This window comes from Phytophthora cinnamomi (genome assembly GCF_018691715.1).
Source record: "Phytophthora cinnamomi strain GKB4 chromosome Unknown Contig21, whole genome shotgun sequence".
Lineage (NCBI taxonomy): Eukaryota > Oomycota > Peronosporomycetes > Peronosporales > Peronosporaceae > Phytophthora > Phytophthora cinnamomi.
The window spans coordinates 852,765-876,625 of record NW_027150954.1 but is presented as its reverse complement, the minus strand read 5'-3'; the positions used below and the strand labels follow the sequence as shown (position 1 = coordinate 876,625).

At 53.2% G+C, this 23,861-nt stretch overlaps 2 protein-coding genes across 2 annotated transcripts; both read right to left on the bottom strand.

Moving 5' to 3' along the window:
* Nucleotides 1-2,716: 2,716 nt before the first annotated feature.
* IUM83_03595 (uncharacterized protein) lies at nucleotides 2,717-2,950 on the bottom strand (the record flags this gene model as incomplete). Its single annotated transcript, XM_067927611.1, has 1 exon — nucleotides 2,717-2,950. The coding sequence occupies one exon, from the start codon at nucleotides 2,948-2,950 to the stop codon at nucleotides 2,717-2,719; it is 234 nt and encodes a 77-aa protein (XP_067795226.1).
* A 20,410-nt stretch (nucleotides 2,951-23,360) lies between these two features.
* Nucleotides 23,361-23,861, bottom strand: IUM83_03594 (uncharacterized protein; the record flags this gene model as incomplete). Its single annotated transcript, XM_067927610.1, has 1 exon — nucleotides 23,361-23,861. One exon carries the CDS (start codon nucleotides 23,859-23,861, stop codon nucleotides 23,361-23,363), a length of 501 nt encoding a protein of 166 aa, XP_067795227.1.

Below are 23,861 nucleotides of genomic sequence, written 5' to 3'. Positions count from 1 at the left end.
AAAGCTCTCAGCTATGATCTGGTACCGTGTTATTTGCTCTCGCTAGCGGTGAATCAGTCCAATATGTTTCTGGTGCGATCCCAGTGAAGCAACGATGTCATATCCAAAACACCCACCCCAAAAAGCATGAAGGCGAACGGTAACCTCTGCGCACAAGGCCCACGGTCGTGGGCTTGACGGCCAACGATGACCACGATGGTAACCCGAGCGAAAACCAACATCGCAAGCGATAGACGCTACGCCTGTGTGAGTTGATAGTGGCTCTCAACAACAGTTCGCGTGGCGTCCGATCACGAACGAGACATCCAACGGCGGTTCCGTTGAAAGCATGACCATACCGGTGAACGCAGCCTAGAAGTATCACACGGCCGACTGTCTGTGTGACGACGCACCTCGAACGCGACAGCGATCGGCAAGTTACATCCAGTTTTGGGTGTGGTGGTTGTGACGACGGAGGCGACAAACGTAGCGCGTTGGGGGCCATAGGTGCGTGTTCCAGCTCCCACCTACGGGCGTGTCGGCAACACGCACCGGTCATCGGCGAACGGGCGGCATCTGGCAACTAACGATCGGGTGTCCGACGCTGGGTCTGGGAACTAGTAGCCTGACGACTATTTGCAAACGTGTCGATCGACAACGGGTGTGCTAGCAATCAACGAGCGGGACAACCGACGACAGCTGAGCGTGAAACCCATCCAAGGACGGATTGGTCTCAGCGCCGTGCCGAGCGTGCTTGTCATGAGCGAACAGGATCAACGCAGCGCTTGACGATCGATGGCAATCATGCTGACCATCATCGGACATGTCAGTCATCGACGAACGTGCCATCTACGGCCGCTTGGGCCAACCATCAGCGAGATTGATAACCGACAACGAGCGTGTTGCCCTCACGAGTGTATTGGTGAGCGTGCCGACCGAAAGCGAGGATGCCGTCTATCAGCGAGGTATCAGCCGTCGGTGAGCGCAACGATCGGGAAGTCGAACGGCAGAACAGGAAGGTACCGTCGTCAGAGAGCGGGTGGGGATTGCGTTGGAGGGGGACAACATGCGTGACAGTGAGGCTTGAGCGAAGATCGCCGAATCGTAAAATGAGCTTTGGATCAGCGCTCCTGTTCGCGTCGCTCCGCTCTTTGTGTAAGGGTGTTGAAGTGTGTATAGTGAGAGGTGATTGGCGGAATCAATTTTTCTGACCCATCAGGCACTGCTATTTCCATTTCGACGTTCCTGATAGGCGGATTCGAACCCAGAGGCGACGATTTGGAGTTCGCGCGCTTCTGGGCCTGAACTTCTTCAACCTGAGACACTTCACGTGACGAGTAGGGATTGGTTGAAGCCCGCCACAACTCCAATCCCTAACTGGCAAGTTTGGAGAAGTGGACCAACTATCAGCCGTGTTGTATCACCGTCAGTCTTGATTTGGTAGCTCGGGTGGGCGATGCCAGACTTTTCGGATGAGGAAAACGAATTACAGCTTCAATTCTTGAAATGGCCGATCGACGAAGGCCAAAAATTAACTGGAAATGCGTGTGGAAGAAAACGGCCGCTTCTGGAAAAACACAGCACCAGTTAATGATCCGATTGAAGACGTTAAAAAGGACGTTTGGAACCAATCTGAATAATTTTTCCTGCCATTTCTTCACTGACAGTCTTAGCGAACGGAGCTGAAGCAACGCCCCGGATAAATCTACTGTTAACCCGAGCCCTGGGGGTATCCACCGGGTCGTTGACAAAGTATTTGAATCGGTTTTGCGACAACAACTACGCACAATCCACGGTGCTCCGGAATGTCATCATGGTGAAATCTCAGCTAATGGAGTATCAGCATTGATGGGCGTTCTACCGCCGCTGAAATCAACCAACGTTTTCGTTGATATCGGATCCAGCACCGGCACAATCATCGGCACTCGAAACAAAGGTCGGTCTATCGATTGGAATTGAAATGCAGACACACCTTGCTACACTGTCAAAGAAAATGATCTTCGGGGCAACACCGGCACAGCGAAATTAACAAAGAAAACGAGCACCACTAGAATCGATCACGATTGTATTTGCCAACAATCTCGTGTTCAACCCGTCGACCAACACGGCGCTCGAAGTTTTTGCCACACATGAGCCCCGATTAGCTCATGTCGTCAGCTCATGCCATTACTACGAGCAAGTTATGCTGGCGCCATCGCAACAACTGCACACAGAGATTTTGCGAGGTGTGGCAACTTCGTCAAACCATCCCGGTTAGTGTTTCGTCGCCCTCAAAGGATCACTCTGCGTTCTGGCATACCAACAAAGCCACCACTACCACACCACTTTAGGATCTAATCAAATGAATCTACGTCATATTTTACACGTCCACCATAAGTTCGAAAATTCTAACAGAACGTTGCCTATATACTAAAGGACGAGACTGCTGTCCATGATTTTATTGCATAACCGTGCGAACTTGTGTCCAGGAGGCATCGAGGATCGGCCAGGACGCGTCCTGGATCAACCAGGAGTGACATCCATGGTATAATTTTCTGTAATATATTACGGTAAAATATATTTGTATACTCTTTGTACAATAGCAACAGGATTTGATACTATTTTATGCAAAGGATCGTATGGATGTATGATCGGTTCCAGGGTGGGCGAGCAAGAATCTAGCACATCTGCGAACTCACCAACTTAGTGCGTAGAAATACCATGTGTTGCAGTTGTGTATGCACACCAACATGCATTCTCAATCAGGTGTGGATTTGTCATGTGTATGCATGCAAGTGATCCGGTTGATGCCCATTGTAGTGTCCAGGTTGTGACAATATGCGTGGGTAATAGTGTTCAGGTTGGAGTCCAAGATATCCAGGTTGGTAGTCAGGTTGATGGCCAGGATTGTCAAGATGTCCAGGTTGGTATCCATGTTGATATCGAGGTTGGTGGCCAGGTTGGTGACCAAGATGGTGGCCAGGTTGTTCATGGTGTCCAGGCTGGTTTGATATCGGGGGATGCATTGACGTGAAGGTGAATTCTCTTACTTGCGTACTGAGACGATGTTCCTGCTTATACTACACAGCCTTTAAAGGACATCCAAGACTGAGCTGGATCGCCAAATGCACTCTTTACCTTCTCATTCAGCATTCGCTACGTGAAGTTAGCCACATACACCACGCGTCACCTTTTACGTCGGGTGGTTTCTAAAGTACTCGTAAACGCGCAAGTGTTTGCCACCAGTGCGAATAAAGCGATGGCGGCCTTCGACGATCGGGCCAGCTTTGGGAGCGGTTCACATAGCACAGGCCCAGAGCGCACGAACTCCAAATCGTCGCCTCTGGGTTCGAATCCGCCTATCAGGAACGTCGAAATGGAAATAGCAGTGCCTGATGGGTCAGAAAAATTGATTCCGCCAATCACCTCTCACTATACACACTTCAACACCCTTACACAAAGAGCGGAGCGACGCGAATAGGAGCGCTGATCCAAAGCTCATTTTACGATTCGGCGATCTTCGCTCAAGCCTCACTGTCACGCATGTTGTCCCCCTCCAACGCAATCCCCACCCGCTCTCTGACGACGGTACCTTCCTGTTCTGCCGTTCGACTTCCCGATCGTTGCGCTCACCGACGGCTGATACCTCGCTGATAGACGGCATCCTCGCTTTCGGTCGGCACGCTCACCAATACACTCGTGAGGGCAACACGCTCGTTGTCGGTTATCAATCTCGCTGATGGTTGGCCCAAGCGGCCGTAGATGGCACGTTCGTCGATGACTGACATGTCCGATGATGGTCAGCATGATTGCCATCGATCGTCAAGCGCTGCGTTGATCCTGTTCGCTCATGACAAGCACGCTCGGCACGGCGCTGAGACCAATCCGTCCTTGGATGGGTTTCACGCTCAGCTGTCGTCGGTTGTCCCGCTCGTTGATTGCTAGCACACCCGTTGTCGATCGACACGTTTGCAAATAGTCGTCAGGCTACTAGTTCCCAGACCCAGCGTCGGACACCCGATCGTTAGTTGCCAGATGCCGCCCGTTCGCCGATGACCGGTGCGTGTTGCCGACACGCCCGTAGGTGGGAGCTGGAACACGCACCTATGGCCCCCAACGCGCTACGTTTGTCGCCTCCGTCGTCACAACCACCACACCCAAAACTGGATGTAACTTGCCGATCGCTGTCGCGTTCGAGGTGCGTCGTCACACAGACAGTCGGCCGTGTGATACTTCTAGGCTGCGTTCACCGGTATGGTCATGCTTTCAACGGAACCGCCGTTGGATGTCTCGTTCGTGATCGGACGCCACGCGAACTGTTGTTGAGAGCCACTATCAACTCACACAGGCGTAGCGTCTATCGCTTGCGATGTTGGTTTTCGCTCGGGTTACCATCGTGGTCATCGTTGGCCGTCAAGCCCACGACCGTGGGCCTTGTGCGCAGAGGTTACCGTTCGCCTTCATGCCCACCTACGTAGGCCAATCTTTCCGCACTTATCGCCATGGGGAGGGTCGTGCGAGAGTAGATTTTATTTGCAAATCGATTGAAGCTTGGAAAGGTGTAATCACAAGTTGAACCTGTCGGGTGACGAATCAGTTCGACTTGGCCGCTGGTTGGTGATAGCATCACCTATCACAGCCGAGTTATAAACAGTACTGCGCATCATTGGCATAGCAAACGATGCTCTATTTCGCACGTAAAGATCCTTCCAAAATTCCTTTGTTGCACCCAAATACACTTGCGTCAGTCGAATATCAAGTTTTTCTATACCAAGAGGAGTGTGAATGGTGTCGATATGACGATTAGAGATGAGGCCTCAGGGAGATACTCCCAACTTGGAGATGGCTGACGAGAGAGGGATGATTACTTGAGAATTTTCCAGTGAGGAAGAACGCACAAAGGGCCTAACGGTGGACTGTAGGCGTGACAGAGAAGAGGTTCAATTGACGCCTCTTACTAACAAATTGGCTCCGAGCAGGAACCCATATATCGGGATGTCAAATAGGAAGAGGTGAGATCAATGTACAATTATCACATGACCCTCGAAAATTGCTGACTGTGCGTTGAGTTGCTAAGCCTTTTCAGCTGTCGAGGTCGACCTCTTGTATCCAGTATTCATGCCTTCTCAAGTTCTCGAGGACGAGTACAATGACGTTATATATTGATAGGCACTCGAGTTATTATATGACCTTTGCGTTGATACTGACAGAGGTTCGCAGTTGGTTACGGGTCCTCAAACGATGTCGACTTGTTCATCGCAGCGTTACCGCTAAAGGAAATGCATGATCTTCACGTCGATATTACCTGCCGCGGGAAGGATGCGAGTGCGCACAACTACCTTTGGAAGTTGCGCTGGTTGAATTGAAGGATGGAGATCTCCCACGTAAAGAATCCACCATTGCCATTAATATAATGGTGTATTATTCCTTCTAAATGTGCTTTATACAATGCAGATGACTGGGACCCTAGGAGTTCTTATCGTGTTTAACCTGGCGTCAGGGCCTTAAGATCTCATTACCAGAAGTACCAATGAACGGACGACCTACACTGTGTCTATGACGGGGTTACACGCACACGTGGCTACACGCCACTTGTGATTTTAACAGATACGATATCTGTTAAAAGTTTTAGATACTTCATCACCTTGGTGGAAGTCACACCAATGGATACATTGAAGTGGTCCACCACAATGAGTGGTCCACACCTACCCAAAGATCCTATTGGTAGAAAGCAGCATCTTTCTACCAATCAGAGACATGCATATTGGCGGGGCGCTGACAGCCAGCCGCTGTCAACCCCTGTTATAGACGATAACCAGTTTTAGCAGATTTAGGAGGAAGATCAATTTACAAACAATACAGTTCTCACTTTACCTAATCTAAGTCACTGGGAGTCTTTATTTGATTTATATTATACTTGTGTACTCAAGTATAACTAACTCAAGTTATCGCTAAGTACTTACGCTTCCTCATACACGTAGCGCGACGTGTAAGCTAAAGTAGTGAGTCAAGTCGGACCCACTACACCTGGTGGTTCTTTGCAGTCCGTCCAACGACCGACGGCTTGACGTTCGTACGAGGTGTACGAACGCGGAGCCGAGAACCCCACGAGCACGGCCGTGCCCATGGAGAGCTCCAACACGCCTGCAACGCATGTTGCAGCCCCCACCTGTCTGACCCAGAGTGGGAATCCCTTCAACGATTGTCAACAGTCATTGGGGAAGCGGCGATAGCTACGATGCTGCGTACGCTATCACCGACGGAGCAACATGGTGTTGCTCTGGGGTTCATCATGAAGGAGCAGCGTGATGCTGCTTCCTCAGTGACGGCGTCGTCTGGGACGACACCGCGTGCTCAACCATTAAAGTTGAGTGTAAGCAATTATGTAGGAAGAGAGGATGAGCCTCTCCTCCGATGGCTTGTCGAACTCGACACAGCCGTTGCGGCTCGACGCACCGTCGACTCGATGTCAAAGTTGCGTTCGCCATGTCCTGCCTTGGCGGACGCGCAAGGCGTTGGGCGTACGGACGCCGACTCTCCGATCCTACGTGCTTTAGCACGTACGAATTGTTAAAAGAGGAGCTCAAACAAGCGTTTGAGCCCCCGCAAAACGAGTTCCGGTCGAGGGCGGAGTTCCTCGACCTTCAGCAGGGTAAACATGACGTCCATGCTTACGCGCAGCGCGCACGATACTTGGTATCAAATATCGTGACTAATCCAATTGACGAGGCGAGCAAGGTCGTCACGTTGATGTAGGGACTTAAAGATGGGCCTGTGAAGACCTATCTCTTCCGAGTGTACCCGAGTACTCTCGAAGCTGCAATCACCCATGCCATGCAAGAAGAGTTTAGCCTGCGGCAGGCTAAACCCCATGCGAACGTACCGAGGCCACAACCACGCCCGGTAGTGAGGACGGGAGGTCCGGAACCAATGGACCTCTCGAACGCAACGGCTGCTGGTTACCAGCAGCAGGGAGGTAACGTGCGGTGCTTCCGTTGCGGAAGGATCGGTCACTTTGCACGGGAGTGCACAGCTCCCATGCCCCCCAGAGGTGATCGTCGTGGCGATGTTAGGCATCGCCGTGGACCAGCAAAAAACGCGAACATCCAGTAGGCGCGGGGCGCCCTACTGGTAATGCAGTCGCGCGTGCCGACATCGGACACGCGACACTGAGGACTGCAGCCCCCAGTGAGACTAGCTCTCGCCGCATGAAACAAGATGGCGGGCCGAACCTAATCACCCTGAAGGTTTACTCGAAGAGAGCGAGTGACTCTCTTCGAGCTTTGGTAGATTCAGGCGCGTCGAACAACTTTGTTCTACTACGGAGCCTGCCGATTCTTGACTTCGAGGAGGTACATGTACCTCGAAGTCTTCTGGAAGTGCGAGTGGCAACAGGTGCCATCGTGAAGACCGAGAAGCGCGTCGTGAACGTGCGCTTCTCGTACAAACAACGACTATTTGTCGAACATTTTATCGTCCTGGACCTGGACGATAAGTTCGAAGTGGTAATGGGCATGCCGTGGCTTACACGGCATGATCCGGCAATAGACTGGAAGAAGCGCACGCTCGTGCGCATCGGTCGCGACAGCGGAACAGAGAGCAATGGACCTGTTACCACAGCACACGCTTCAGCAGGTGCGCGCGGCTCGCCAGTCGAGACAGCGCTTAATGCTGCTGTCAAGGAGTGCCCAGGAAGTGAGACCAACGTCGGCAGTGCCGCCGACGTCAGAAGAAAACGATGTGCTGCTTCCGGGAACCAACACCCACGTTCAAGCGTGTAAGGGACAGTCCCTGACACGAAGAGGTCAGGACGACGACGACGCGTCAGCCCCGGGAGCCGACGCACCCTCGGTCATGAGGGGCTCAGCCAATGAATGGCGTCGAAGTGAGAAAGGGCTCAACTCCAGGAGTTGGCGCTGCAAATTGTACCGACGGTTGCGAACGTACCGCACTGATGCAATTTGCATGCTGTCGTGCAGCCGGGCTGCACGACGAAGCGCCATGCGATCAAGCCGGGCTTGATATCGCGCGCCTGCAGACAGGGTCTACCGGCGAAGGAACACATTACCATGTAGCCGGGCTGCACGAAGGAAAATGCGGTCAAGCCGGACTTGATACCGCGCGCCGCGGACAGGGTCCGCCGGCGAACAACAGTTCACGGCCAGGCCTGGACCAGAGGAACAAGTGTGCGGACCCTGCATTTTGTATTGGTTATCCGGAAGGGTGTCTATTCTGGGGTTCTAACTCGTGGTAGTATCCCTGGTCTACCTCCCGACCATTTGGAAAGTGTGTTCAAGTCGGTGAACGTTACACCCGACTTGTCAACGCTTCCAAACCATCAAACAACTCATCTGGTGACCTATCCAGGCTCCCCGAAGATAAACGACACTGGCAGGGACTCACAAAGTGACACGCCACCCTCGTCCGCGGTCCCCCGCAACCTGCGTTTTAAGGCCTAAGGGATTACGTTCAAGGGTCTACCTTCCCGAGAAGTTCCTACAACCACTTCTCCGGGCTAGCCACCGTACGCCTGGGCGATTCAGGTTTCACCAGTCTCACCACAGCTGGTGCGCGTGCCCGGATTTGGGGTCCTCGGTTTTAACCGAGTTATTTTATATTAGTAGGATTTGATTAGATGGCCTTCGTTAACTACTTACCAGTTTCTATGGCGGGAGGACGAAGTAAGAAGGAAGGAGGGCGCGGTGACGGAGGTCGTGCTGAGGCAACGCGTCAGTCGCGCCGCGCGCAAGGTCTGCCGGCCGCAGAGCACAAAGACCTGGATGTTATCAACCGGGGAGCGCGTGCGATGCGGAAGCCAGAGCGGGATGCGAAGGCAGCCGAAGCCAAGGCCAAGTCGAATGAACCTGCTGTACAAGACGACCAAGTGTCGACGGAGGCGGTCGGTGAAGAAGACTTGCGTTCGGAGTCCAAGGGTGAACGCGTCCCGGAGCAGGTTCAGGTGACTGAGTCTGCGCAGGCGTCTGAGGGAGGCACCGAAGTGGGTGAGCCCCCGGCGGCGGATCGAGTTTCAGACTCTCCGCAGCCGGAACAAGAAGTGGAGACGGCTGAAGACACGCCGGTCAAGATCGAGGTCATCGAGGTTGAAGACTCGGATGCTGAAGTGCGTCCATCGCGTGAAGGGGTGGATGCACCTTCACGTCTGCCGCAGAGTTCGACTACTCCATCTTTGTCTTCGTCGCAGAGTCGAGTTCCTGGAACTGAAGCATTGCTGCAATGTGACACCTCAGTTCCGGCACCTCGAAGCTCGGACACGGTTCCTAGTCCGAGCGCAAGTGGTGACAAGACTCAGCATGACGAGACGGCGGCGAAGAACTTGTGGCGCACCAGATATACCGTTGGGAGCAAATGCATTCTGGACGCGTCGTCCCGCCTTCAGTGGAGTATGCTTTTCAGCCTGGATGGAGGCTGCCATGGCGACTTCGGACTACTTGCGACGTCGGGTAACTCTGGAGAATTGTGATGCCGCTTGAATTGCTGAGCTGCATCCTGAGCGCAGAGTGCAGAGCATTGCTCAGGGCCTGACCGCTGTTGCCATCCCTCCAAGCATCATGCATTCGAGAGAATGCGCGGCTGTGTTGGAGACTCTCCTCTTCGAAGCTGGTTTCGAGTTCATCAATGCTGTTCCAGAATGGTTCATGACGCACGCGTCCAAGATCAACGCTGTGTGTGTGCGTACAGTTGTCGAAGAAGTCCAGCAACTACTGACCGTCGAGCTTATCGAGTGAAAACATTTCACAGCTGGAGTGCCAGTCAAGGTTGTCCAAGCCTTGATTGCGGAACCCGGGTTCAAGCAAGAAGAAAGCAAAGACAAAGGTGCTCAAGCTGCAAAGAGTGATCTATTGATGGGGGACGGCGAACTCGAGCTGCTTGGACAAGCGTTCGTATCGCAGTGCAGGATGGATGGGATCTTGGGGCTCCGCAGCCCGCGAGGCCGCCAGAGAACGAGTCTGACCCCAAGCGACAGCAACACCGACCAGATCGTCTGCTCAGTATCTCAACTCCGTCGGACCATTCCTTGATTCCCTCGTCGGACGCGAGTCTCAACGCCCAAGTCATGAGTGTTCAAGGTTCAATCTTGAATGCGTCGTCCAGCGGCGTTTCCGACTCCGTCCCAAGCTTGATCGGTCCGTCAGGAGCTTCGAACTTCTCCACGTACAGCTCTTCGCACCAGACGCAGAGTACCCAAGAATTTCGTTGGGATCCATCCTTTCGCCGTTCGACCGTTTCCACAGTGATTACAGCTTTGGCGGACCCCTTGTAGACGTACTTGTATATGATCTTGACTGGCGTGAGGGCTGTACACTTCCACATTGATGTGGCAGTTGCACTTCTGGGAAAGGTAAGGGTTGTACGGAACCACCCACTAGTTAATGGTGGCGTTGTCGTACTCCCGTCCCTTGAACTTGAGTTCTCCTGGAGGGAGGCGGCGACGTCTGCAGACAGGAAACCCGTTCACGTTTCCTTGTGTAACCTCCACCAACGGCTTCGGGTATCCCTTCGTGCACTTTCCGTCCTTCATGCAGGGGCTGGAGGGGTTCGCTGCGCCACATGGACCATGCACCATGCAAGTGATGAAGGTCTCGTACAGCTGGGGGTTGATCTCGGCGTCGAGAAGCTCCGCAGAGCACAACTTGTCGATCATTTTGTCTTGTACGCGGTTTGGCTTCGTCTGCGAGAATGACTGGAATGTGAGCGTGTGGGAGGCCCCGCTTCTGGAACTCCACCATGTAGATCCGCGCGAGCACACGTCCCAGAACGCCTTCATCCCAGTCTTTCAGCATCGGCGCGAGTTTGTGCTGTCAAACGCGGGCTACGATATCTGGGCGGTCTTGAGCGATTTGGTTGGGATCTGGTGTCTTTCCCTGGATCTCCTCCCACGTAGGGTTGCACGTCATAGTAACGAAGACGTCCGGTTTTCCGTACTCTCTCACGATAGCCATAAAATCTTGGTAAGACTTGTACATGGCCCGCGGACTCCCCGAATGCGTAGCTGGTAGAACGATGCGCTTGCCGATTTGGTCCAAAAAGGGTCCCGATCGACGCTGCGGTTCATCTGGGTGCTGTAACACCCCCGTTGCGCGGTTGTATTCTGTCAGTAGAGCTTCTCCCTCGTGCAGAATCCCTGTGTTTTCACTTCGAAACGCGTCTCGAACCCCGCTGTATTGATCGGCCCGTAATTCAGATTGATGGGATGTTACCCAACGCAGTTGCCCTTGCTCGCACTTGGCTCGTTGATCTACGCAGTACTGCAGGGATAATCGTCCGCCTTGGTGCAGTACCGACTCGTCGTCGACTTTCTGGAATAACCGGCAGGCTACGTGCTCGCGGAGGGACATTTCACGCTTCTATCTGCGCACCACGTTGTTCGCATACACGTCCGTGTAGGCCCAACCCAGTTCTCCATGCGGGGTACTCCAACGGGTCGTAAACAGAGTGCGTCTCGACGAGACGCAGCAGCGAGTGATTTTTAGTACAAAGAAGGATGTCGCGCGGGCTGTTCAAGTTGCCGTCCTCGATAAGAGTCGCCCCAACTTCCGAGACCGTGGGTAGGGTGTGGGTCCGTGGATTCGTCCTCTTTTCATGAAGCCGGAATCCCATATCAACCACCTCCTTTCCCTCTGCCTGGTCGACGCGCAGCTTCTCCGCGGAGTTGAGAAATTGCTGCGCGAACGGATTGAACGCCTCCATCATATGATCGATCTCCAGCAGAGTCCCGGGATGGAGGTCAGCGAAGATACCTCGGCGTCGCTCCGCACGTTGTTGCGTGTCTGGATCGACGACGTAGATTTGGGCAAACTTGGGGGGCATGGGTTCGTTTGTGAACGTATCGATACGCCGAAGCAGAGAGCCCAAGTGGTGCCCCATGGCTCCCTAAATTCGATACGTGTATATGCCTAGTTGTCCAGCAACGTTTTCGTCTTGGTTCACGTCCCTGAAGTTGGAGCGGTTGCTGCAGGAAACCCCAATCGTCGTGAAGGCAAACACTTGGTTCTAGGCACGGATGTGGCGCCTAAACTCGGCGTCCGTAGCGACACTGACCAGGACGCGACCGCATGCTGCTCGACCTCTCAAACTTTTGATTGGACATACCGTGCAGTAAACCAGTGTCGCCCCATGTAAATATTTGTGTTTTTGATTGGTCGGTTTTTCTCTTGTGCGTTGCATTGATTTGCTGGAGCCATAGGTCCAAGGAGACCCGCAAGAAATCTCTGGTAGTGAAAAGGTTAAGGTAAAATGAGAACTGTATTGTTTCTAATTTGAACTTCCTCCTAAATGTAATATCATATCTAAAAGGGATTGCCAGCGGCTGGCTGGCAGAGCCCCGTCATTATGCATGTCACGGATTGGTAGAAATATACCAATAAGATTTTTGGGTGTGTGTGGACCACTCATCGTGGTGGCCCACTTCAATGGCGTAACTTACACCGAGGTGAGGAAGTATCAAAATTTCTAACAGACATTTTATTTGTTAGATCCACAAGTGGCTTGTAGCCACTTGTGCGCGTAACCCCGTTACACCATCCCCCCTTAAGGTTAGACGCGCGGGTCCCCGCACGTCAATCTCTGAATTGACCCTTCGTCAACTCTCCGCGTTGGGAGAAGAAAACGCCGCGTTCATACAACGATGAGCGCGCCAATGAAGAGGGCTCGAAGAAGATGGAGAGTAAGCTCTCCATCGACCAGTACTACACACGCCAAGAGGCGAAGTACGGCAACGTCGTGGACTTCGGCGACGACGATGGCGAAGACATGGAGACGAGAGGGACTCGTCCTCTAAGCGCAAAGACTCAGTGTCGAGCGAGTCGCTCGACTCCCACGCTGGAAACGTCCGCCAGCGTGAGGGGGGCGAATCGGACGCTTCGAGCTCGAAGCGTTCGCGGACTGAGAGCGATACCCCACTCGTTTCTACTGAGGCTCTCAGTTCTCCGCGCACTGCACCTGCAGTGCGCGATCCGTGAATGCCGTCCGCGTCCGAGATCACGGACCGGTATGGAAACTCGGTACCTCCGAATGAGGTGTCGATGTACGTATGCAGCGACATCAAGGATGACGCCGTGGCTGCCGAATTCCACTTTGATGCGGGGACGCATCAAAGGCGCGATTACTACATCGGACTCTTTCATGAGCTCCGATGGTTTCAAAGCAAGAAGACATCTTCTCGCAGCAAAGGGCCCGAGTGGCAGGCACTTTGTCAAAGTTGGAACGTTTTTGTTGAGAATTTCAACAAGAAGTCGGATGCTTACCGTGAAAGGATTAAGCGAGCGCGGTAACTTGGAGCAGCTCCACGCTGCTGCGGAGGAGGCTGGGGTGCCGTGTGCCGTGTCTGAACGCTATCAGTGCACGAAGTGCTTCCAAGGTGCGGTGCGCTTGAGCAACCGCGACCTTAACGGGTACACGTCGTCCCGTGTGCCCGAGAGTCTCAAAGGGCTCTCAAAGATCGAAGTTCATAGCACGCGAGGTTCCGTGCGCTGGCGATGATCGCATCGCCCGTACTGCTTCTGCCGAGGCAGTGCGTACCGGTCTTCTTACGCCCTCACCATTTCCGGAACGTCCTCCTGCAAGACGTTCCGCGGCTCCCATGTATCTCGATCGGGAGGAAATCCTCTCCAACAAATACGAAAACGAACCTCTTGAGTGTTCGTTCCCGGGATGCTATGGTCAACAATCCGCTCAACAATCCAGCGGGTTGAGCCGCGGGCGTCACGAACTAGTAGTGGCGGGGTGGGAACTCGCCCCGGGTATGATCAGCCCCGGGCTGATCAGTACACGTTTCTCCACGACCGGGTGACTGCCGTGGAGCGTATGCAGGGCGCTGAGTTCGCCGCCCGGAAGCAGGAGCTGGCGAACCCGAAGGCCCAAGTCGCGGCGGTCTCGCAGGCCGCCTCGAATATCCAGGTCGAGTTGGGGACCCAGATGAAGGGGTTGCTCCACCGCGTCCGCGCGCTGGAGGAGAGGCTGCTCGTCGCCGAGGCCAAGTCCTTCGCTTCTGCCTCGGCTCCTGCCGAGGCTTCGGGTCAGCCGAGCTAGATGGCTCGTGCTGCAGGTATGGCTTCAGCCGTCCGACGTAAAAGGTCGGATGGAGACGCATGCTAGACGGTATGTCTAGCGTGTAAGCGTTGTCGTGCTGTACCAACACAGTGAACGGCCCGATGAAGCGCGCAGCAAGCTTGCCTGCTCCGAAATCCGAAACTGCATGTCTAGGCAGGTTTTGTGTAGCTAACAAAACTAATGAACCAACTTTAAATTCATTTGTGTTGCCTCTGCCCGCATTGTCTGCGTTCAGCTTCTGTTGATCAACAGAAGCTGCTATTGTGTCTTGGACAAACCGAATTACGGCTTGTCTTTTGGTGATGAAACTGATTGCATCCGAGCTGAAGTCATTCAGCTCGCTCTCCGCTAGAGACCCGGCCTCTGCGTGGTTCTTCGCGGGCCCTGCGCAGACCCGTGGTCTTTGTCCTTATTGTTGGAGGAGTCTGCGCCCTGCGCAGACTCATGCGTTTTATTCCTTGTTGTTGCAGCTGATACTGTGCAAGTGTCAGGGGTTTTCTGCGACTGCTGCATTGCAGTCGTAGATCCTCCCCCACTTAAAGTGGGAGTCACCACTCCGAGTAAACTCGGTAGACGTGGATGCCGCATGGCATTCACGTAGAACGGCGTATGCCCGGTCGAGGTATGCACTGAGTTGTTGATGGCAACTCTGACATCGACAAACACTCGCTCCAGTATTGGAACGAGTGAGCGTAGCTCTTCAAAATGTCGACGAGCACGCGATTCACGCGCTCATTTTGGCCGTCCGTCTGCGGATGATCCGCAGTCGACATTGAAAGCTGGCTTCCAAGAAGTGTAAACACTTCTTGCCGCAGGTGTGCTGTGAAGCGCGGGCCTCTGTCCGACACGATGTCGGTCGGCATGCCATGGTGTTTGAACATCATGTCAACGAAAATACACTTTCTGCTTTGTGGTCACTTCTGCCGGCACCGCAGCAAGATGTACCATCTTGCTGAAGCGAGTGACGAGGACCACAACAGCGGTAATCCTTCCGCTGTCCGGGGAAAGACCACAGATGAAGTCCAAAGACATGGATCCGACGGAGTCGGTAGTGGTTGCAGGGGAGCCTGCGCGAATGGCGCAGGTTTTACGCGTTGGCACACCTCGTAAGCACGGACGTACTTGCGCACCACCTTGTACTGGTGGTGCCAGTAGAAGTCACGCGTGAGAAGGACGTATGTCTTCTCACGTCCGAGATGTCCCGCAGTCGGGGCATCGTGATATTCGTATGATCCTGAGTCGCAGGTCATGGTCGTTCGGCACGACAACGCGGTCCGCGATGTCGTCGACTGTATTGTAAAGAAGTAGTCCATCATGCACCCGGTAGCGGTGTGCATGCGCATGAAGGTGCTTGAGCAGCTTTTGGCGAGCCTTGCCAGAAGGTGTTGTGTCATAGGCCAGCAAGCGCTTCGTATCCGCGGCGTACGCAGCATTCATGCCGTCCAGCAAAGACGACGTGGGTGTGCTCAATCGCATGGCGTCAATGGTGCTGACATTAGCTGCTTCAGCCCGGTCGACGTGATAACGCGTCGGCCACTACATTCAACCTTCCGAGTTTGTATTCGACCCGGAAGTTATACTCCGCAAAGAATGAGAGCCATCTCGCCATTCTTTGTGATATGTGTGGTGACTTCACTGCAGTGCGCAGTGATGCATGGTCGGTGTAGACTACAAACGGTCTACTTCCAAGCAAATACACTCGGACTTTGCGAGTGCGTAATTCATGGCAAGGAGTTCCTTGTCATGCGCCACCGGATAGTTTCGCCCGGCTGGTTTCAGCTGACGCGATCGGTAGTAGACGACATGATCACGGCCCTCGTGATCGTGCTGCGTCAAAGCGCATCCGATCACGAAATCGTATGCATCACACACGACGTGGAGTGTTCGATCTCGGTTAGCCACTATAGTGGGCCTACTTTACCTCACTACTTTAGCTCACTTCTTTAGCTTACACGTTGTGCTAAGTGTATGAGGAAGCGTAGGAGTTATTAATAACTTGAGTTAATTATACTTGAGTACACAAGTATAATATAATTCGAATAAAGACATCAAGTAGTTTAATTAGGGTAAAATGAGAACTGCATTCTTTGTAAGCTAGCCGATTGCCGCCGCTTCGCGGCGGTGGGTGTCTGGTTAGTCGCAACCCGTTACGCTCGCTGTTCCAGCTCGCTCCACTATTACGTGATCGCGCTCGGTGCTTGAAAGTTCAGCGTGCTTAAAGGTCCGGTAGGTCGCTCTTGAAGGTCCGGCAGATGGCGCTTGAAGGTCGGACGTGCTTGAAGGCCGAACGGGCGATGTTTGAAGGTCCGGCGTGCTTGGAGGTCCAGCGTGCTTGAAGGTCCAGCGAGCTCACCCCTGTCCAGCGCACGTCTTATATTCCGCGCGCTGTATCGCGAAATGTGTGTGACACCCCAAATAGCAATGTATTCTAACCTAGATGGTTTTTGGATAATCGCAAAGCTGTAAAAAGATATTATGTATTTATCCTGTCAACGCTCAGACCCAGAAGGCGCATTAACGGGTTACTCTACCTTGTACGCAGCGCAACGTCGTCGCTGTGCGGTGCTCGCGTCCTGTGGGGTTCGCTGCAGCGGAAATTTGAGCGGAGAGGCAATATCAGCCACTCACAGGACGAATAAAAGTAACACAAGACTGTTTTTGTAATACCGGGTATAGATTAACCAGTCGGGGGGATGGTAGGATGCGATAGGGTGGGTTACGACCACACTGTCGCCAGGCGGGAAGGACGTTACTGCTCTACGACAGGCTAAGGCCCCAAGATAGAGAACGAACACACATCAGACAGACTTACAAGATACTCTGTTAGTTGTAGTAGATTGATCTTCCACCTAAATCTAATAAAACGGTTTATCATCTATGAAAGCGATTGACAGCGGCTGGCTGTCAAAGCCCCGCCAATATGCACGTCTCTAATTGGTAGAAAGATGCTGCTTTCTACCAATAGGATCTTTGGGTAGGTTTGGACCACTCATTGTGGTGGCCCACTTCAATGTATCCATTGGTGTGACTTACACCAAGGTGAGGAAGTATCTAAAACTTTTAACAGATATTTTATCTGTTAAATTCACAAGTGGCTTTAGCCACTTGTGCGTGATACCCCGTTACAGCCACTGCCAAGATCAGCGCCTCAGTCAAACCCCGCTTGACTGCATCGAACGCGTTTTGGCAATCGATTTCCAATTTCACATAGCTTCTTTCTTAAGAAGCTGTGACAGCGGGCGAATCTTACCGGCGTAATCCTCCACGTACTTGCACAAAAATGTGGCCAAGCCAAGGAACTGCCTCAGTCTCTTGACACTTGATGACGTTTGCCATACATTGACCATTCTGACCTTTCCGGGTCATGGAGAACATCATTCTTCCCTACGAGACACACGATGATGGGTATCTCGCTCGCCCCGAAGATGCACTTCGCGTAGAGCTTATGCGAAAGCATAACCTCAGGTAGCTTCCGGAGATGCACCCGGTGCATCTCAATGTCGGTCTTCCCGTCTACAGCCCGGCTGTGGATGAACACGTCATCGAAGTAGCTCGGCGCGAAGTCGCGCAACAAGTGCGTCACGCACCTGTTGAAGGCCGCAGGGGCGTTCGTGAGTCCCTGTGGCTATACTAGCCACTCCCAGAGCATGCCGCTTGGCGTGCTCACTGCCGTGAGAGGGATGTCGCTCTCACGCATTAGAATTTGATAGAATCCATCTCGTAAGTCGAGAGCACTGTAAACGGTGCCCCCGGCCATCGAATCGATGATAACATCTTTTCGTGGTATCGGCGTCTGCGTCGGTACCGTCGCATCGTTCAGCTTGTTGTATGCATGAACGATGCGCCATCCGCCGTGTGGCTTTTGACACAGAACGTCGGAGCACTGTGCGGGGACTTTGATTCCCGCACTTGTCCAGCTTTGTGACGACTTTCAAAGAAGTCGTCGATCGCTTTCACGTGCCCTCGCGGCAGTGGCAACTGCCAGTGACACAATAATTTGTGCCCGGCACGAGATCAAGTTTTGTGCTGTATGCCTTTATCCTACGGAAGCTCCACAGGAATCGCTTCTGGGAGTACGTCTTTGCGCTCCCTCAGCAATTCGTATTAGGGGCTCGACTTCAGCGAGTCCCAGCCTCGTTCTTCGAAGCGCTACCGCTCCGTCTTTACACAGAGAGTGTCACCACTCTGAGTAGTACTTCCATAACGAGCTGCCTCGCCTCCTCGCTCTCCGAAAGAATGCAGACCTGCTCGATGCGTCCATCGTGCAAGTCGCGTGTGAAGCGCTTCCAGTTCATGGCTGGAAGCGAAGTCAACTCTGACGCCTTTGTCGGAGGATTAGCGAGCTCCATTTCCCGATACTGGGATCCAGTATCGGTGAGCGTCAAGACGCTTAGCGTCTCGACGTCCAGCGTCACCGCCTCTGTCTGCCGGCAGACATTTCTTGTAGCTTCCGGGGCCGAGACTTGCGCAGCGTTCTTCGCATGTGCCGTTTCTTGTTGTGTGGAGCCGGGCTCCGCACAGTTGTTCTTCTGGTCCAGGCCCGGCCGTGGATAGTTGTTCGCCGGGGGACCCTGTCCGCGGGCGCGCGGTATCAAGCCCGGCTTGACCGCATGTTCCTTCGTGCAGCCCGGCTGCACGGAAATGTGTTCCTTCGCCGGTAGACCCTGTCTGCAGGCGCGCGATATCAAGCCCGGCTTGATCGCATGGCGCTTCGTCGTGCAGCCCGGCTGCACGACAGCATGCAAATTGCATCAGTGCGGTACGTTCGCAACCGTCGGTACAATTTGCAGCGCCAACTCCCGGAATTGACACGCCATTGTCACCTCGACGGAATTCATTAGCGGAGCCTCTCATCACCGAGGGTGCGTCGATTCCGGGAGCCGACGCGTCGTCGTCGACCTGACTTATTCGGGTCATGGATTGTCCCTTACGCACTTGAACGCGAGTGTTGGTTCTCGGAACCGACACAACTCTTTCTTCTGACACCGGCGGTACCATCGGCGTTGGACTCACTTGGGTGAGCCCTCTCGCACTCCTTGGGCACTCCGGGACAGCGACATTTAGCGCTGTCTCGACTGGCGAGTCACGCTCACCTGCTGAAGCGTGTGCTGTGGTAACAGGTCCATTGCTCTCTGTTCCGCTGTCGCGACCGATGCGCACGAGCGTGCGCTTCTTCCAGTCTATTGCCGGATCATGCCGTGTAAGCCACGGCATGCCCATTACCACTTCGAACTTATCGTCCAGGTCCAGGACGATAAAATGTTCGACAAATAGTCGTTGTTTGTACGAGAAGCGCACGTTCACGACGCGCTTCTCGGTCTTCACGATGGCACCTGTTGCCACTCGCACTTCCAGAAGACTTCGAGGTACATGTACCTCCTCGAAGTCAAGAATCGGCAGGCTCCGTAGTAGAACAAAGTTGTTCGACGCGCCTGAATCTACCAAAGCTCGAAGAGAGTCACTCGCTCTCTTCGAGTAACCTTCACGGTGATTAGGTTTGGCCCGCCATCTTGTTTCATGCGGCGAGAGCTAGTCTCACTGGGGGCTGCAGTCCTCAGTGTCGCGTGTCCGATGTCGGCACGCGTAACTGCATTACCAGTAGGGCGCCCCGCGCCTACTGGATGTTCACGTTTTTTGTTGGTCCGCGGCGATGCCTAGCATCGCCACGACGATCACCTCTGGGGGGCATGGGAGCTGTGCACTCCCGTGCAAAGTGACCGATCCTTCCGCAACGGAAGCACCGCACGTTGCCTCCTTGCTGCTGGTAACCAGCAGCCGTTGCGTTCGAGAGGTCCATTGGTTCCGGACCTCCCGTCCTCACTACCGGGCGCGGTTGTGGCCTCGGTACGTTCGCATGGGGTTTAGCCTGCCGCAGGCTAAACTCTTCTTGCATGGCATGGGTGATTGCAGCTTCGAGAGTACTCGGGTACACTCGGAAGAGATAGGTCTTCACAGGCCCATCTTTAAGTCCCTACATCAACGTGACGACCTTGCTCGCCTCGTCAATTGGATTAGTCACGATATTTGATACCAAGTATCGTGCGCGCTGCGCGTAAGCATGGACGTCATGCTTACCCTGCTGAAGGTCGAGGAACTCCGCCCTCGACCGGAACTCGTTTTGCGGGGGCTCAAACGCTTGTTTGAGCTCCTCTTTTAACAATTCGTACGTGCTAAAGCACGTAGGATCGGAGAGTCGGCGTCCGTACGCCCAACGCCTTGCGCGTCCGCCAAGGCAGGACATGGCGAACGCAACCTTTGACATCAAGTCGACGGTGCGTCGAGCCGCAACGGCTGTGTCGAGTTCGACAAGCCATCGGAGGAGAGGCTCATCCTCTCTTCCTACATAATTGCTTACACTCAACTTTAATGGTTGAGCACGCGGTGTCGTCCCAGACGACGCCGTCACTGAGGAAGCAGCATCACGCTGCTCCTTCATGATGAACCCCAGAGCAACACCATGTTGCTCCGTCGGTGATAGCGTACGCAGCATCGTAGCTATCGCCGCTTCCCCAATGACTGTTGACAATCGTTGAAGGGATTCCCACTCTGGGTCAGACAGGCGGGAGCAGTCAGCGTGTGCAACATGCGTTGTAGGCGTGTTGGAGCTCTCCATGGGTACCTCCGTGTTCATGTGGTTCTCGGCTCCGCGCTCGTACACCCTGTACGATCGTCAACCAGTCGCTCGTTGGACGGACTACAAAGTGCTACCAGGTGTAGTGGGCATGCTTTGGTTCACTACTTTAGCTTACACGTTGCGCTACGTGTATGAGGGAGCGGCAGTTTAGTTTTAGTTTGAATAATTTATGCTTGAGTCCACAAGTATAATTTAAATCATATCAAGACACCAAAGTAATTAGATTAAGGTAAAATGAGAACTATATTGTTTCAAAATTGAACTTCCTCCTAAATGTAATATCATATCTAAAAGGGATTGTCAGCGGCTGGCTGGCAGAGCCCCGTCATTATGTCACGGATTGGTAGAAATATACCAATAGGATTATTGGGTATGTGTGGACCACTCATCGTGGTGGTCCACTTCAATGGCGAAACTTACACCAAGGTGAGGAAATATCCAAAACTTCCAACAGACATTTTATCTGTTGCAGCCTCCCTGTTGTTCATGCACTCGCTGCTGCTAGAAATTCTCGGTGGAGCGGGGTTCTTGCTGCCTGGACACCTGGATTACTGATTTTCTCATACTCTCGCTTGTGTTTGCACTCGAAGCTGTAGCATTCGCCGGCGTGTTTTTCGTTGTTGGTGGTGCTCTCGCCGGTGTAGAAGCCGGCGTTGGTTTCGGATCTCTCACCGGAATACTGCTCGGAGTCCTCGAGGCGCATGCTCCAGTTGCAATTGAAAATCTTGCCGTACTTGAAGCTCTTGCTGCAAATCTTCGTGCTGCAAACGCTTGGAGTCGGTACTCTCGTTGCCTGTGGCTCTCTGCACAGTCGTGGTTATTGTCACGGTAGTGATTTTGCTGGAGTCAGTGCTCTTGATCCGCCCGTCGGTGATCTCGTTAGTGTGCGCGTTATCGCTTTTGCCGGTGGACTTAGTTGATGTTCTTGCCGGTGTTGGACTTCGTGCAGAAGTTGCTAGAATTGCTGGTGTCCGTGGTCGTACAGGAGCCACTGAATTGTAGTGGGTTTCGTGGAGTTGATGATTGCCCCTACTAGTGCTGGTGATTCCTGCTCGTGGTGCAGGTGGTCTCCCATCCATCTCTTCCTCGTCTTGCTTAGTGTAGGGGATGGATCTACAGTGACGGGCGGCGTGCTGCGCTGATATCGCAAACTCTACGAGAGAGCGCGTCAGAAAGAAGCCTCATCTCCTAGCACGATGGAAAAGGCTGTGACAAAGCAACATGCACAAACGGCGAAGCACGTTCGTGCGTGCGCATGTTGAGAGCGTGACTGTGGGGAGCCGTGGCCCTGCTTCCTTGCCGTCGTCGGCAGCAAAACCGTGATTGTCTGTCAAAGGAAACACTATCCAAACGCATATTCTCGCGGTTATCATTATCATGGGGTATGTCGATTGAGTGGCGATTTGCCAGGGTCGATTCAAACGGCCCCGATCGGAAAATCAGAGTAGAACTTACGATATTTGATTGATAGATAGCAACTCGCACGGTGAAACCTGTCTCCCGAAGATAAACGATACCGATAGGGACTCACAAGGTCACACGCCAATTCTGAACGAGCATCTTGCTTTTGAACGAGACTGTATGAACGGAAATACTGACCCCGTTTGGGACTACGTTGGTTTCCGTTTCATTCCTGGGCCACGTGCTATACACCTGGACGGTAAAAGGCGTTCACCCACCTCGCCTCATGTTTAGGTGGGAAGGTGATTTCTAGTCCTACTGTAGGTATAGGCATGCATGTTACACGTATGCGCTAAATCATCAACGAGTGAATGTCTGCACGGCCGCTCGCGAATGCTAGGTTGGCATCACGGACTCTAGCGAGTCGTGTGTCATCCTTGGCACAACTAACAAGGAATTAGCAAAGGGTTTTGATATTGGCAGTAAAAATGCTACATTTTGAGGCGCCACTCATGTCTAGATCTGCGTCGTAGGGTTGAGAACGTTCAGCAGCTACAGTCAAACCTGTTTATATGAGGCCCCGTTGGTGGTCATCTACAACAATGACTCATATATAATGGACTCAGTTAAAAAATTATGTTGTGCACGTAAAGAAATCGCGCATAATTCGCTGCCGCTTTGCCTTCACCGTAGTCTCCCGAACCAAAGCGGTCACGGTCTGTAAAGCTCTTCGTTCTCTATCAGTCTGCTCTCTGCATTGAAGCAGAAATGCAGACAGCTCCATGCAGTGTCTCAGAGCGATGGCAGGTTGAATTGTGGGTTCCTCGTCCTCGTCCTCCTCCTCCTGCTCGTCCTGCGAAACTGCATCACTTCCTGCTGCTTCATCCACTATCACATCTGGCTCGTGCGCAGGCACGTCCTCGTCCACTGCCAGATACTCACTAGCGCTCACAGCGCCCTCCCACTTCGATAAAATCGCTGTCAACTCCTCCATCTCGTTGCCGGATACCGCCTCAATGTAATTCGTGTCAGCGCGGACCCTTCCCAGCATCGTTCCGCCCAAAATGCGAGTTTTAACCCAGCAATTTGTAATCGTCGTTGGCGTCACACCAGCCCAAGCATCTATAGAGAATTGGACAGCTTCAAGTACGTTGATTTGAATGTAATGTTAGCTTCAAGCGCATCCAAACACCACCGCACAAAATACTTTCGGTACCGAGCCTTGAACGACCGGATGATACCTAAATAATAAAAAAAAATTGTAAAAGAGTTGGTTAGTTTTAGCCTTACCACAATACTAATGAAATATTTCTGCATCATCTTCTACAGCTCCACCTTCTCCGTGTAGCACATGGGAGCGGATACCATTGCGCTTCTTAAAGCTTTGGAGCCAGCCGTTGCTAAAACTGAGTTGCGTGGAATCGATGCCTAAGCGCTCCGCCAGCCCATGCGCCTTCAGCAGGAGCACGTCGTCCGCCATTGCCGTTTTAGCTTCGTTCTGAAAGAAAAATTCCTTCAGTTCCCGCTCGAACTGTGGGAATTTCACTCGGCGCCGCTTGGTTGCACTCAGGTCGACGTGGCTGAAGTAGGAAGAAGGCAGGTTGCGCAGTCGGGCAAGTGTGGCACGGCTGACCCGGGCCTTGAACGTCGCGTAGATCCACTCAGCGAGCATGGGTTGTTCATGCCAGGATTCTGCTTGAGCTTTAGGTGCACTTGGAGCTTTTGTTCTAGCGTCAGACAGGTGCGAGGAGACATTGCGAGGGAAGGGGGCTTGCGTTGGACGTTGGGCGTTGAGCAG